The sequence below is a fragment of the Panthera pardus genome, unplaced genomic scaffold (genome assembly GCF_024362965.1).
Source record: "Panthera pardus isolate Hobbes unplaced genomic scaffold, ASM2436296v1 HiC_scaffold_17, whole genome shotgun sequence".
In the NCBI taxonomy this organism is placed as follows: Eukaryota; Metazoa; Chordata; class Mammalia; order Carnivora; family Felidae; genus Panthera; species Panthera pardus.
In genome coordinates this window covers 59,736,608-59,748,500 of record NW_026526732.1, presented here as the reverse complement: position 1 = coordinate 59,748,500, position 11,893 = coordinate 59,736,608, and the positions used below count along the sequence as shown (strand labels likewise).

General features: G+C 33.0%; 1 protein-coding gene across 6 annotated transcripts in view; it reads left to right on the top strand.

Moving 5' to 3' along the window:
* Positions 1-11,893, top strand: part of GRIK2 (glutamate ionotropic receptor kainate type subunit 2) — a 654,159-nt gene that overhangs the window by 523,165 nt on the left and 119,101 nt on the right. For all 6 annotated transcript variants that reach the window (XM_053904616.1, XM_019442973.2, XM_053904617.1 and 3 more), the window contains exon 14: positions 2,392-2,609. In XM_053904616.1, the coding sequence (XP_053760591.1) occupies positions 2,392-2,609 (218 nt within the window). The remainder of the gene's footprint in view (positions 1-2,391; positions 2,610-11,893) is intronic.

Here is an 11,893-nt window from a genome sequence, read left to right as displayed (position 1 = left end):
AATTTTTCTTTTAAAGACATGAGCATCCGTATATATAACTTTATAGATATTTAAATCTAAAACTTGAAACTTCAGCGAAAACCTTACATGAACTAACTTAAATTTGTGGCATCTATTTCTAAATAAAATGAATAGTCAGTAGTTATATTTTCCCTTTCCTACATTTTGGGCCCAATGTTTTTCTTTCCTTAGGCTTACTCGACAGTTGATAGACAATATGGGAGTTCTTACGAAATATTAGAAGTTCATAAAAGCCTGTCTTATGAGATAGACATCTCTTACAAGTAGTACTGAGTAATACGGTTCACCCAGGCAAACTCCTAGTCACATGCTAATAACTAACCCTAATAGCCTGGAGTAATTTATCCTGATAATAAAGGCACAAACGTAACAAAGAATATTAAAAATTATGTTTGCTATTACTTTGAAAAAAATATTTTTTTCACTTATCTTTTCTGAAATATTTGGAGTTTTTTGAGAATCCGCATACTGATTAGATTAACTTGATAGCTAAAAAATCTAGCCATTAGAATTCAGACTATATTTGATAGCTCTGAAAATGATAAGTAATCCAAGCAATGAAAAATTCAAATATACATTTGCTTTGCCACATAACTACTTCACTGCTGGTGGATACATGAAAGAGGAACCCATACTAAACTGGCTGATGCCCAGCTCCCCAGGAATTAGTGGGATATAGTGCTGGACATGACGTTACCTTGAGTACATGACAGTCAGCCCCTAACCAGGCTCTGATTCACAAACCTAGGAGGTACTCTCTTTAAGTCCTTGGGTAAGATACGAACTTGTGGTAATTGGGCCTTTTTTGTCGAATGTCTCCACTGTTCTTTTCCTTCCCGGTCTTGTTTGACTTTACTGGTGCTGTTGTTAAGGAAAAAAAAAAAAAAAAGTAGAATGGGCAGCCAAAGCTGCTGCTGATCATCTTGGGAATATTTTAGTATTTCAGTGTTCGAGTGTGTGTCTGACAGGGCCTAGGAGCAACTACATCAGAAAGGTACTTTTCTGTTTTGTTTTGTTTTTTGTTATTTTTTTCCCCTCCCACAGAATGGTAGGCAGAGTCTGGAGCTGGAGTTGGCTGTCATGTCCAAGTCTGTCTGCTTTTTAAAATTTTGTTCGTTTGTTTGAAATTACAAGGGTAAGATGAACTGCAGTGTAAGATGGGCTGTTTTGATCTATTCTGGTCATGATACCGCTTTTTTTTCAATGTTAACATGAATGATTTGTTGCATTTTTCATTCCATCCAAAGATGTGTTGCCTTACTGCATCAGTGATTATATGAAAGATCTGACTGTCAACAAATCAGCAAATGGAGTCCATCTTTGCTTCATTCCATTTTACTCAAACCCTATTAAAAATTAATTTGTAGCCAATGCTTTCTTGATTTTGGATTTAAAATGATTAAAAGTGCATAGTAATATATTACATATATTCATAAATTTAGTATACTTTTCTTATTAAAAAAATCATGCATGCTGATATGTATTCATTTACACATTAAGACTGTAAATAGTGTACATAATTTAAACAATGTTGTAAAGCTATAAGGCTTGATTTTAAAATTGTCAGGATTTTATTTTAAAATCTAAATTAATTAAATCAATAATAATCAAAAGTAAAATAGAATTCTTGGATCCCGTTCTCTTATTAATAGCATGAGCAGGCAACTCCAGCCATGTTTGTAATATATTTATGAAATATTTATATATATGTAAAAATAAATTTGTGACAATATGTTTATTCTGATTCTGATTCTTCTCATTGAGGATAACTATAGTGATGGGAGACATTTGTTTGTACATAAGGAAATAATTTACTACCTTATTTCAAAATAAACCTGGACTAAAACCTCATATCTCAAGGAATATAGGTAATTGAAATTTATTTTTGTAACACATAATTTTTTAAAATGGCAAAATAGACAAAATTTATGCTTTCATGCACATCAAAAAATGAAACTTTATATAAAGCGTGTTAAGAAATGGGATTGAATGTATGTTAAATCATTTCTTCTAAAACCAAAGTAATTAACAAGAATATGAAAAGCCATACAAGTAGTTTATAAACTAGAGATATTTTTTTTTCTCCCTTTTAATGCTATTTTTATAAGGGTTATTACTAATCTGTCCTGTCTCAGATAGAACTTAAGTCTCCTGCCACTATACTTAACAAGTGTCCTAAGAGACGGTTTATTATCTGAAATTAGCCTCTGCTCTCCCAGTGGTTGTTGCTTGCTTTCTAAAGCAATATGTGAACCTATGATTTAAGCTTTTATTACACAGTGATTCCATTCTGCCACTGTGACCAAAAGTACCTGACTGCTGATCAAATTCTCTGTATTCGTTTCACCTTTTCCCCCCAATCTCTGTTAGGTTCTGAGCTCATGCCCAAAGCGCTCTCCACCAGGATAGTGGGAGGCATTTGGTGGTTTTTCACACTTATCATCATTTCTTCGTATACTGCTAACTTAGCCGCCTTTCTGACAGTGGAGCGCATGGAATCCCCTATTGACTCTGCTGATGATTTAGCTAAACAAACCAAGATAGAGTATGGTGCGGTGGAGGATGGTGCAACCATGACTTTTTTCAAGGTAAGTCTTACTGATTGTCTACAATTTACATATTAAAATGATAGAGTGCAAACAAATCTCCCTCTCTTAATGGATGTAAGGATGTAGCAACACTGTAATTTGTGAAGAATAATCAATAGTCAATAATCCTCAATAATCAACAATCAATAATAATCAATAGTAAAAAATAATCAGGAATCCTCAGGGGATGGAGGGGTATGTGTACAACTAAATACACGGTCATTAAGGCAAAACATTTTAATACTTGCAAATGGCAAGGAGTTCTTGCTTTGCAAGTATTCCCTTTTTGTTCGAAGGCAATTCTGCCCACGGCAACATTTTTTTTTCCTCAACAAGTTTTTATCTTTGAGTGTAAATGTCTGTACATTTATTAGTATATATTAATATATTAGTATATTAATTACATTAATATAATATAGTTAATATATAATATATATCAATATATGCCTAATGTAATGAATATATTAACACAATGTATTGATTGTATATTAATATATATTTGTTAATATATATTAAATAGTATTAGATTCAGACTCTACCAGGCTTAGCTGTTCCAGAGGAATAGAATGATTACATACATACATAATATTCTTATATACACATTTCTTTCTGTTAAGGTGAAACAAGGCTTGTTTACAAGCCTACAGAAAAAGAAGGAAAATAAATGATAGAAATAAGCCAAAACAATTCTTGTTGATGCACATTCATCTAATGTTCTGTAAGGCACAGAGTTTGAAAATGAGCTATAACACTGAACTCATAATGGTTTCCAGAGGGACAGCCCTGTGGAACACTTGAATGGAAAGTGCTTGAACCAGGTTCCAGGCGTACAGAGTATCTTACCCTCTTTATTTTCCCTTTCTTCTTACTCCAGCTGATCTCATTGGGCCAAAATACTATACTCTAAATCGGGTGATTTCACTTCAGGGAGTCAATATCACTCTGTAATTTCTTTTATATTGTACCAAGTCTTTTTGTTTTGTTTTGATGTTGTTATTGTTGTTGTTGTTTTAATATGCAATTTATTGTCAAATTGGTTTCCGTACAACACCCAGTGCTCATCCCAACAGGTGCCCTCCTCAATGCCCCTCACCCACCCTTTCCTCCCTCCCATCCCCCATCAACCCTCAGTTTGTTCTCAGTTTTTAAGAGTCTCTTATGTTTTGGCTCCCTCCCTCTCTAACCTTTGTTTTTTTTCTTCCCCTCCCCCATGGTCTTCTGTTGAGTTTCTCAGGATCCACATAAGAGTGAAAACATGTGGTATCTGTCTTTCTCTGTATGACTTATACTAAGCGTACTAAGTCTTTTTAAATTCCTTGTATGTCAGGCAAAATTTTAAGCATTGGTATTTTCCTTCACTGTTCATACAAATGTAATAGGAAGTTTAAGTATGCAGAAGTGGTAACTTTTTTAAATAGTTGAATCAAACTATAAAATAAATTCTCTCATCAAACATTCATCACGTACCTGTTGAGTACCAGAAATTGCATTACATATTGGTCTTCTAGAGCAAATAACATCTATTTCTCACTTTTAAGGAGATCATAGTTTAGTTGGATGACTATATCAACAATCATGGAACTGGGTTTTATGCTACTTAAAACACAAACTTTGCCAAAAATTATATAATTTTTGTTGTAAAAATTCTCACAAAACTAAATCATCTCTTTTTCTAGAGTTCTGGAGGACATAAATATCCAAAGAATGAGATAGATTGATTGTTTAGTCAAATCTATATAATTCTTAAAATGTAATTATTTTCAGAGTGAATATCTCATATGGCTAGATGAAAGCTTAAAATGTGTATTTTACATTTATTTGGAAAATCATTATTATTTAATCAAATTTGTTGAGTAACCAAAAATGAGCAAAATATTATGATCAGTAAGTGCCATTTGACTATATTAATTACAACTGATCAATTTTCCCCATTGAATATTCAGAATTAATAAAGATAGCTTTTCTTATATAGCGTTTTTTTGTTTTGTTTTTTGTTTTTGTTTTTGTTTTTTTGTTTTATTTTTGGTTTTTTTTAGAAAAGGAAATCATCTGTTGAAATGCTAAATGCACATTGTATGTGTCAGTAACTTTGTAGGGAGTGAATGTGGGATGCATTAAAATTATTATAGTATTCAAGAGATTTTTGAATAGAGTTTGTTAAAAAACACCAAGTATCTAAACCAAGTGATTTGATTGACATCAGAAGTTACTATTTCTGTTTCAAAAATACATCGGAGTTTTCATTTTATTTTTTATATTCCAGAAGACTCAAATATCTTGTTTCAAATTTCTTTTATACCATGAGCAAGGTTTATCTCTAGAAAATCAACTTAAAAAAATTATTTTTTTCTTATCTTTCAGCTTATTCTCTCCCCCTTTATTTTGTCTTTTCAGTCTTTTCAATTTTCTCTTTCTTTTTAAAAATTATTAAATAATTTTTTTAATTTTAATTTTTTTAGGTAAATTATGCAGTATTAGTTTCTTTTTTTTTTTTTTTTTTTTTTTGCCTACCTTCACTTTTCTTTGCTATTGACTTTTCTTCTTACTCTTTCAGTCCTTGTTTTCTCTCTCGCATGCAAGGGTACCTCTAGCACCAAGAGAAAATTGGCATAGAACAATTTTCTGTTTCCAACAGCACAGACATTCTTTCTGTAGAATTAAGGCCTTCTGGAATCCATACTAGTCACAGTAAAAACCACACAGTGATAATCACTAAGTTGACAATTACCTTATGTTGATAACTTTATCAGATGCTGAATTCTTACTTTAAAATTAGAAAAAAAAATTAGAATTTAAAAGAATACATTAAATATTGACTTCTCTTTAGTTATTTTAGTGTACCCCTAAATGATACTAATTTCAACTTCATATTTTAGTTTGTTAAATTATACACTTATACCAGCCATGGGTGTAAAATTTAAAAATATATATATTCCTTAACAATCTGGAATTAAAGTAATTTCATGCTCATTTTGCAACTTCACAATGAACCAGGGACTAGTGTGTGTATTCTATTTACATTTGATACCATTCTTTTATTTCTTAATTAACAGCAATGCATACAAACACTCTAGGAAGCACCCTTAAGGCATTGATTTCTAAAGGAATTTCCATCTTGTTTTTACAAATTTAACAAGACCCTGCTGTTAGTTAATTGTTCTGGAATGCTCAGTTCCAGAAAATTATTTTAAAGAATGGTATAATATTGTTACTACAAGCAAGAAGAGCTGGCTCAAGATACCTGACCTTAAAGGGGTAAGTCCTCAGTATTGCAAAAACACAGAGTTATGCCATTCTATAATATTAAATAATCCTTTTTCCAAAGAACATGCTTGACTTTGTTTATTGAGCTTACGTGTATATTGTCTTCAAGAAGAGTTCTTTCTTCTCTTCTTTTATATCCATTACACTCCATGCGCATTCTTCCCAGGGATAAATGTAAAGTCATGACTGGTAAAGTAACTCAAAATTGAGCAGATGGCAGTTCTTCAGAGTTATTCTTTATAAACAGCAGAAAACTGTATGACATCACCAATATATATTCTTAATCATATTTTAATGATAAAATAGCTGAAGGCCCAGGGATTTCATTGAAAAACAATAAAGGAGTTGTCAAAACCTCCTTCTCGGAATCTGGGGACTTGGTGTAGTACAACTGAAATCTCACCCCAGAGCGGAACACTACACAGAATGTTACTAAGCAACAAGCACATTCTTTTCTCCCGAAGTATAAAGATTAGGAGAATGAATACATATAGATTACATGTTCAAAAATAACTCAGTGAGAGCCTGTAGGTGTTATGGTTTCTTTTGAGAATCCCTGTATTTTCAGTGAGTCCTATGTTTTACAAAGTGGTGCTGAATCACTTTGCTTCTATGCAACGCATGACTCAGGTTTTCCAATTCCTGACAATTCTCTCTCTGGGTTTGGTCTACCTGAAATCTCAAGCTTGCTATGTATACAAATACAGTCTGTCCTTCCAAAAAAGATGGTATCAAAGGAGATTCTTTTTTATGGTTATTTTAAAAAGTTCTGCCATATATTGTAAGAAATTTAAATAGTATCAAACATACAATGCATATCACCTAATGCTTCTGAAAATAAAATCTAAAATTCAGAATAGTTGTTATGAATGAAAAAAAAAAAACTGAAATCAGAGAACCTGGGGCTTGATTCCTGGCTCCACCACGTATTGGCTGTATTTAGGTAAGATACTATTACTTGTAAACCTCTGACGCCTCATTTCTACATTGGAATGACTAACAGGACCATTCTGAAAGTATTATTTGAATATTAAATGAAAGCTGTACACGTTTGCTAACCATCTAGTAAATGCTTGACGGAGGTTATATATTAGCATCACTAAAATACATGGCTAATTAAAAATATTCAGAATTTAGGATGATTTTAAACATAGTCAAGTAAATTATGTCTCTATGGCCCACAGTAGGATAAATAATTTTGAAATAGATTTAAGAAGATATCACATCATGTTTATCTAATTGAAATTGCTTCAGTCTTCTGATAATTATTGTCATGAAGAGGATGTAATTTGGTAAGTGAAATAAAAAGAAACTATGAGAACTCTTTTCTAGACTGTAGTTTGAAACGGTATATTGAGGTGCATTTAACAATTCTTTGGGGAATTTATTGCAAACCATAGGTAAAGGGGACTATAAAAATATTTAATATAAAAAATATTTATCCTTAACTTTAACTTTTTTTTAACCTAATGACCAAGATGTCTTATTTTAGGCAGTATTGCCATTCACCTTATGTTCTCAATTACATGTTCATTTGTAAGATATCAAATTTTTATTCAAGAAATAATTACCGATCATCTCTTATGTGGTAAGAACTGTGTTAAATCTTAAACATATTTCCTATATCTCCAAGCACTGCCTGCACCTGTCCATTCTATCTCCTATATATCTATTTCCTTTACTGTTTCCTTTACAGTTTACTGTTTACTGTTTACTGTCCTGGTTATGAAAACTAGTGTCATCTCTGTCTAGGGTTTTGTAGTAACCATTTAACTTTTCTTTCTCCCAATTTTGTCTGTATTGTTCTCTATGCTGCTACCAGAGTGACTTAAAGTCCTCCAAAATTGCCCTCTCCCCTTTGCTTTAGGGTATAAACCTGGCTTCTCAGTGTGTTTGTAGACACCTCATTGTTGAGAGTCTTGAGCGAATGGTGAAAAAGGAATCCTTGAGACGTCTTTGGTGCAAAAAGATGATTTTATTAAATATGGGGACAGGACCTATGGACAGAAAGAGCTGCCCTGGGGTTGATTATATACTTTTAAGTTAGAGGGAGTTAGGGATAGTATAAGTCTCTAAGGAATTTGAAAGCAAGGCTTTTAGAACCTTGAGGGGCTAGCTCTTGTTAAGATTAGGTTACTTCTGGTCTTCAATAAAACAAAAACATGAAGTAGGGCAGCCATGAGTTCTTTGAGGAAGATCACGCTCTACATGTTTCAGGTAAGTGTCAGTGGGCTGCAAGCTGTAAGGAGATTTAATTTATGTTACATTTTTCTTGCGTTTGTTTGCCTCATCATCATGGTCTGGCTTCTTTTATAGCCACTTGCTCTCACACTTGCAGCTACTCCCAGGTTTGTCACAAGTAAATGATGCACCTCCTTCTCCAATGCCTGTTACACATTTTTTTCCCATCCCTGTCCCTTCTTATAACCAAATTGGTTATATTCTCTTTATTCCTTAGATACTAATTCATGCCTCACTTATCAAATTTTCACGATCCTTCCCCTACCTGTTCTACTCAGTTTGGGTAAGGTACTCCTTTATATTCTCTGAGCACCTTTTACTTCGGTCCTTATTGAATTTTCAACCCAAGCTGTCTTCTTGGTTCCTGTGTTTCTATACCACACTGCATAGCAGGGATTGAACCTATATCATTCACGTTTGAATCTCTAGTTCCCTGCACAGGCTTTGCATATGGTTTGGGCTTTATTAGTTATCGACTGCCACAATGATGTTGCTTGACAAACAGCAAAAATCTCTTAGTGGCATGTAACATAAACCTTTATTTAGCTTACAAGTCAGCAGTCCTATTTCTAGAAACTTGGAAGGCCAGAGACTTTAGTACGTTTTGAACAGACTCTTTCTCTTACACCAGGGTGACAGTGCTTTTGCCAATACCATTTTGGCTAAACATTTGTGGCCTTCAAATGTATCCAAGTGAGTCCATTTATAATCTAAAACCACAGGGACAGTTCTTTTTCAAATGTGCCTCTCTCTAAACTAATTGTTACTTTGGAATAGAAGCTCTTTGCTGGAGGAGAAAATCTACAAGGCATTGCCTTAATTTCTTCAGAGGGCTGAACCAAGTACCTCGAGCAACGTGCATAATTTGTTCTTTAGTTACGAAATGGTGCCATGTTGGAACAATTCGGAGAACTTTTACTGACTTGAGACACTGAAGACTAGGAATGCTTAAAATTACCCAACCATGCAAATTCTAACTCTACAATATCACCTCTAAGTACTGGTTGCAAACAGCCCAGTTCTTTTAAATTATTTCTTCCCTCTCCTCCTTCTCTTTGTTGTTCTTCTGATGAGTGATCTCTTTCTTGTACTACCTTATCCCATGCAGCTGGAAGTAACTAGCTGATTCCTTGAATATTTTGTCATTTTGTGTAGACATTTCTTTGGCCAAGTCCAAAAGATTATTACTGCATTTCAATCTTTTAACTTACTACAAGGCACACTTTAAAAATATTATTTCCCCCTATTTTCATTGATTCCTATTTCCCAATTTTCTCTCTAATGATTTCATTGTAATTTAGTATGTGACCCTAAATTAGTGTTTCATATTTAGGTTCTCTTTATGGCACAAACTCACTTCTTTTACCTAATTCTGTACAGTTATCCCATGGCACAATGACTATACCATCCATTGATGGAAAACCTATGACAGAGAGTTTTAGGTAGATTGTGTGATTATTTTCAAATTTTGCTAATCTGTAGAACTAAAAAAGTTTGTTTTTTTTTTTTTTTTTTTTTCAAAATATGTAGCTCTCTATGGCATTTCCATTTTTAACTTTTGGTTAAAAGTCAGTTTATTTGGAAGTATAGGTTGTAGTGTTAGGAATATAAGCAAGTGGATTAATCCATCTGGAGGAAAAGTTTTATGTTTTGGTACTTAGCCACAGAGGATTTTGTTTTATTTTTCTTTGTGCATAGTCTCCCTCTTTAGGAGAACTCAAAGTACTTTCTAAATGCCAACTCATTAATCTTTACTGCAACCCCTGAGGAATGTAGGAAGCAATTATCATTATGCTCATTTAACAGATGAGGAAACTGGGCCATGGAGAGGTTAAGTGACTTATTAATTATGAAAGCAATAACCAAGGGACTCGTAGTATCAACAATAAAAGCAATAGCTAAAGATATGATGGCATAACCATCATTACTCAGAAGAATTAAGTGCATTAGTCATTTTGGCTCACCCACATGACCCCAACTGTTTGATCATATTAAATTTCTGAAACATTTGCTTTAAGCCACTGGGGCAGATATAGTTATAACATGTTCTTTATAATCTGCTGCTTATTCTGAGCTTATCAGTTCAATGGTCTTCTAAAATTAAATTATGCTGGGATGGCAGTATAGGTTTTTAAGCCTGAATTGCTTGTGTGGCATGCCTGTAATGATTTTTCAAAAGCTTGAGTGAGTTTTGCTTCTTAAATGCCAGAAGAACAGAAGTAGTTTTTGAGTTGAGAGATAGAATGTAAAAAAATTTGGCAGTTTACTGCATGTACTTAATAAATGGATTTAGAAACATATACCATTCATTAGACATTTTTCATATTATTCTTTATTTCTCAAAAACATAATTTTTGTTTGTTGTTTTTATTTAAAGCAGCAGTAGCAATGAAAGTATAATATATTTACCATGAAAAGATTTATGCATTGCAGAAGTAAATTTTCAAAATGGCATCTGTAGTGTACTTTTCACATTGCAAAGGGGTTTTTCTGAAATGAGTCTTTAGTTTCCTCTTGCTATATTGGTGGTACAATATTTTGAAAGTTTCATTTTGTATATGCATAAAATTGACCTAAAATAGTTACAACGACGAGAAAGATAATCTAAAATGACTTTTGAATTCATTTTATTTTTTATTGAGATATAATTGACTTATCTTGTTTAAGTTTAAGGTGTATAATGTGTTGATTTGATGAATTTATATATTGTAGTATGATTATCACTGTAGCATTAGCTAACATCTACCATCAAATCATTATCACAATTGAAATCTAGTCTGTTAGCAACTTTGAAGTTTATAATACAGTATTCCTAACTTTAATCACAATGCTGTATATTAGATCTCCAGAACTTATTCTTTAAATGCCTTTCATAGTTTAGTAAATTCCCAGTTAAGTATGGTCATCACAAAGAAAGGGTTCAATAACTATTTATCTGCATGTGGATAGAAACTGGATATGTCTTTCACTGCATACCAAATTTACTACTATATGTATTTTAATTATTTTCCACCACTATCCAGGAGGGATTCTTTGACAATATAATAATTAGAAATTCATTATCGTACCTCAGTAAGTACAGGGATTATTTCTTACATATTTGCTTGTAAAAGAGTTGTCCCGTTTATACAGGTGTTACTAACTTGCCACCTACTTTTGCTTTCAAGTCATTTTTCTTTACTTGGAGTCAGTTTATGCTTAGCAATGACACTGCCCTTTTCTCCTCAATAATTTAGATCTCAAATTTCAGCTTTGGGTTTCACATGGGGGCTATAGTCTCTGTGCCTAGAAACTAGTTTAAAACTGGAATATTAATATGAGCACATGTATATTGGCATCAAAGTTTTATGACTTAACAGTTTTTATTTGTTGATAAATAAAGTTAGAGATACTGACTACTTATCCGTGTCCTCAGTTAAAGCACTACTTCAGCTTACGGGGCCAGTCTTTTATCTATCAAAATAGTAGATGTGGGTGGGCTGCAAGCATTGGGACTGGACAGCATGGATGTCATATAGGAATATGGTCTTATCTGTGGTAGGCGATCACGTTATTCTGACAAGCAAGAAGATAGTCTTGATTTTTACGTCAATTTTTCTTTTTCAAGGGATAGCCATTATTTTGTCCTATTTGGGTATATTGTTCACTAAGTTTCAAAAATCCTTAAAACATCCCTTTGTTCAAATCAGTAGTCTCAACCTGCTTGCACATTAGAACATTAGAATGATTCTTAGAGAATACTGAGGCCCAGACCCATCTCCAAGCCAAGGAATTAAAAA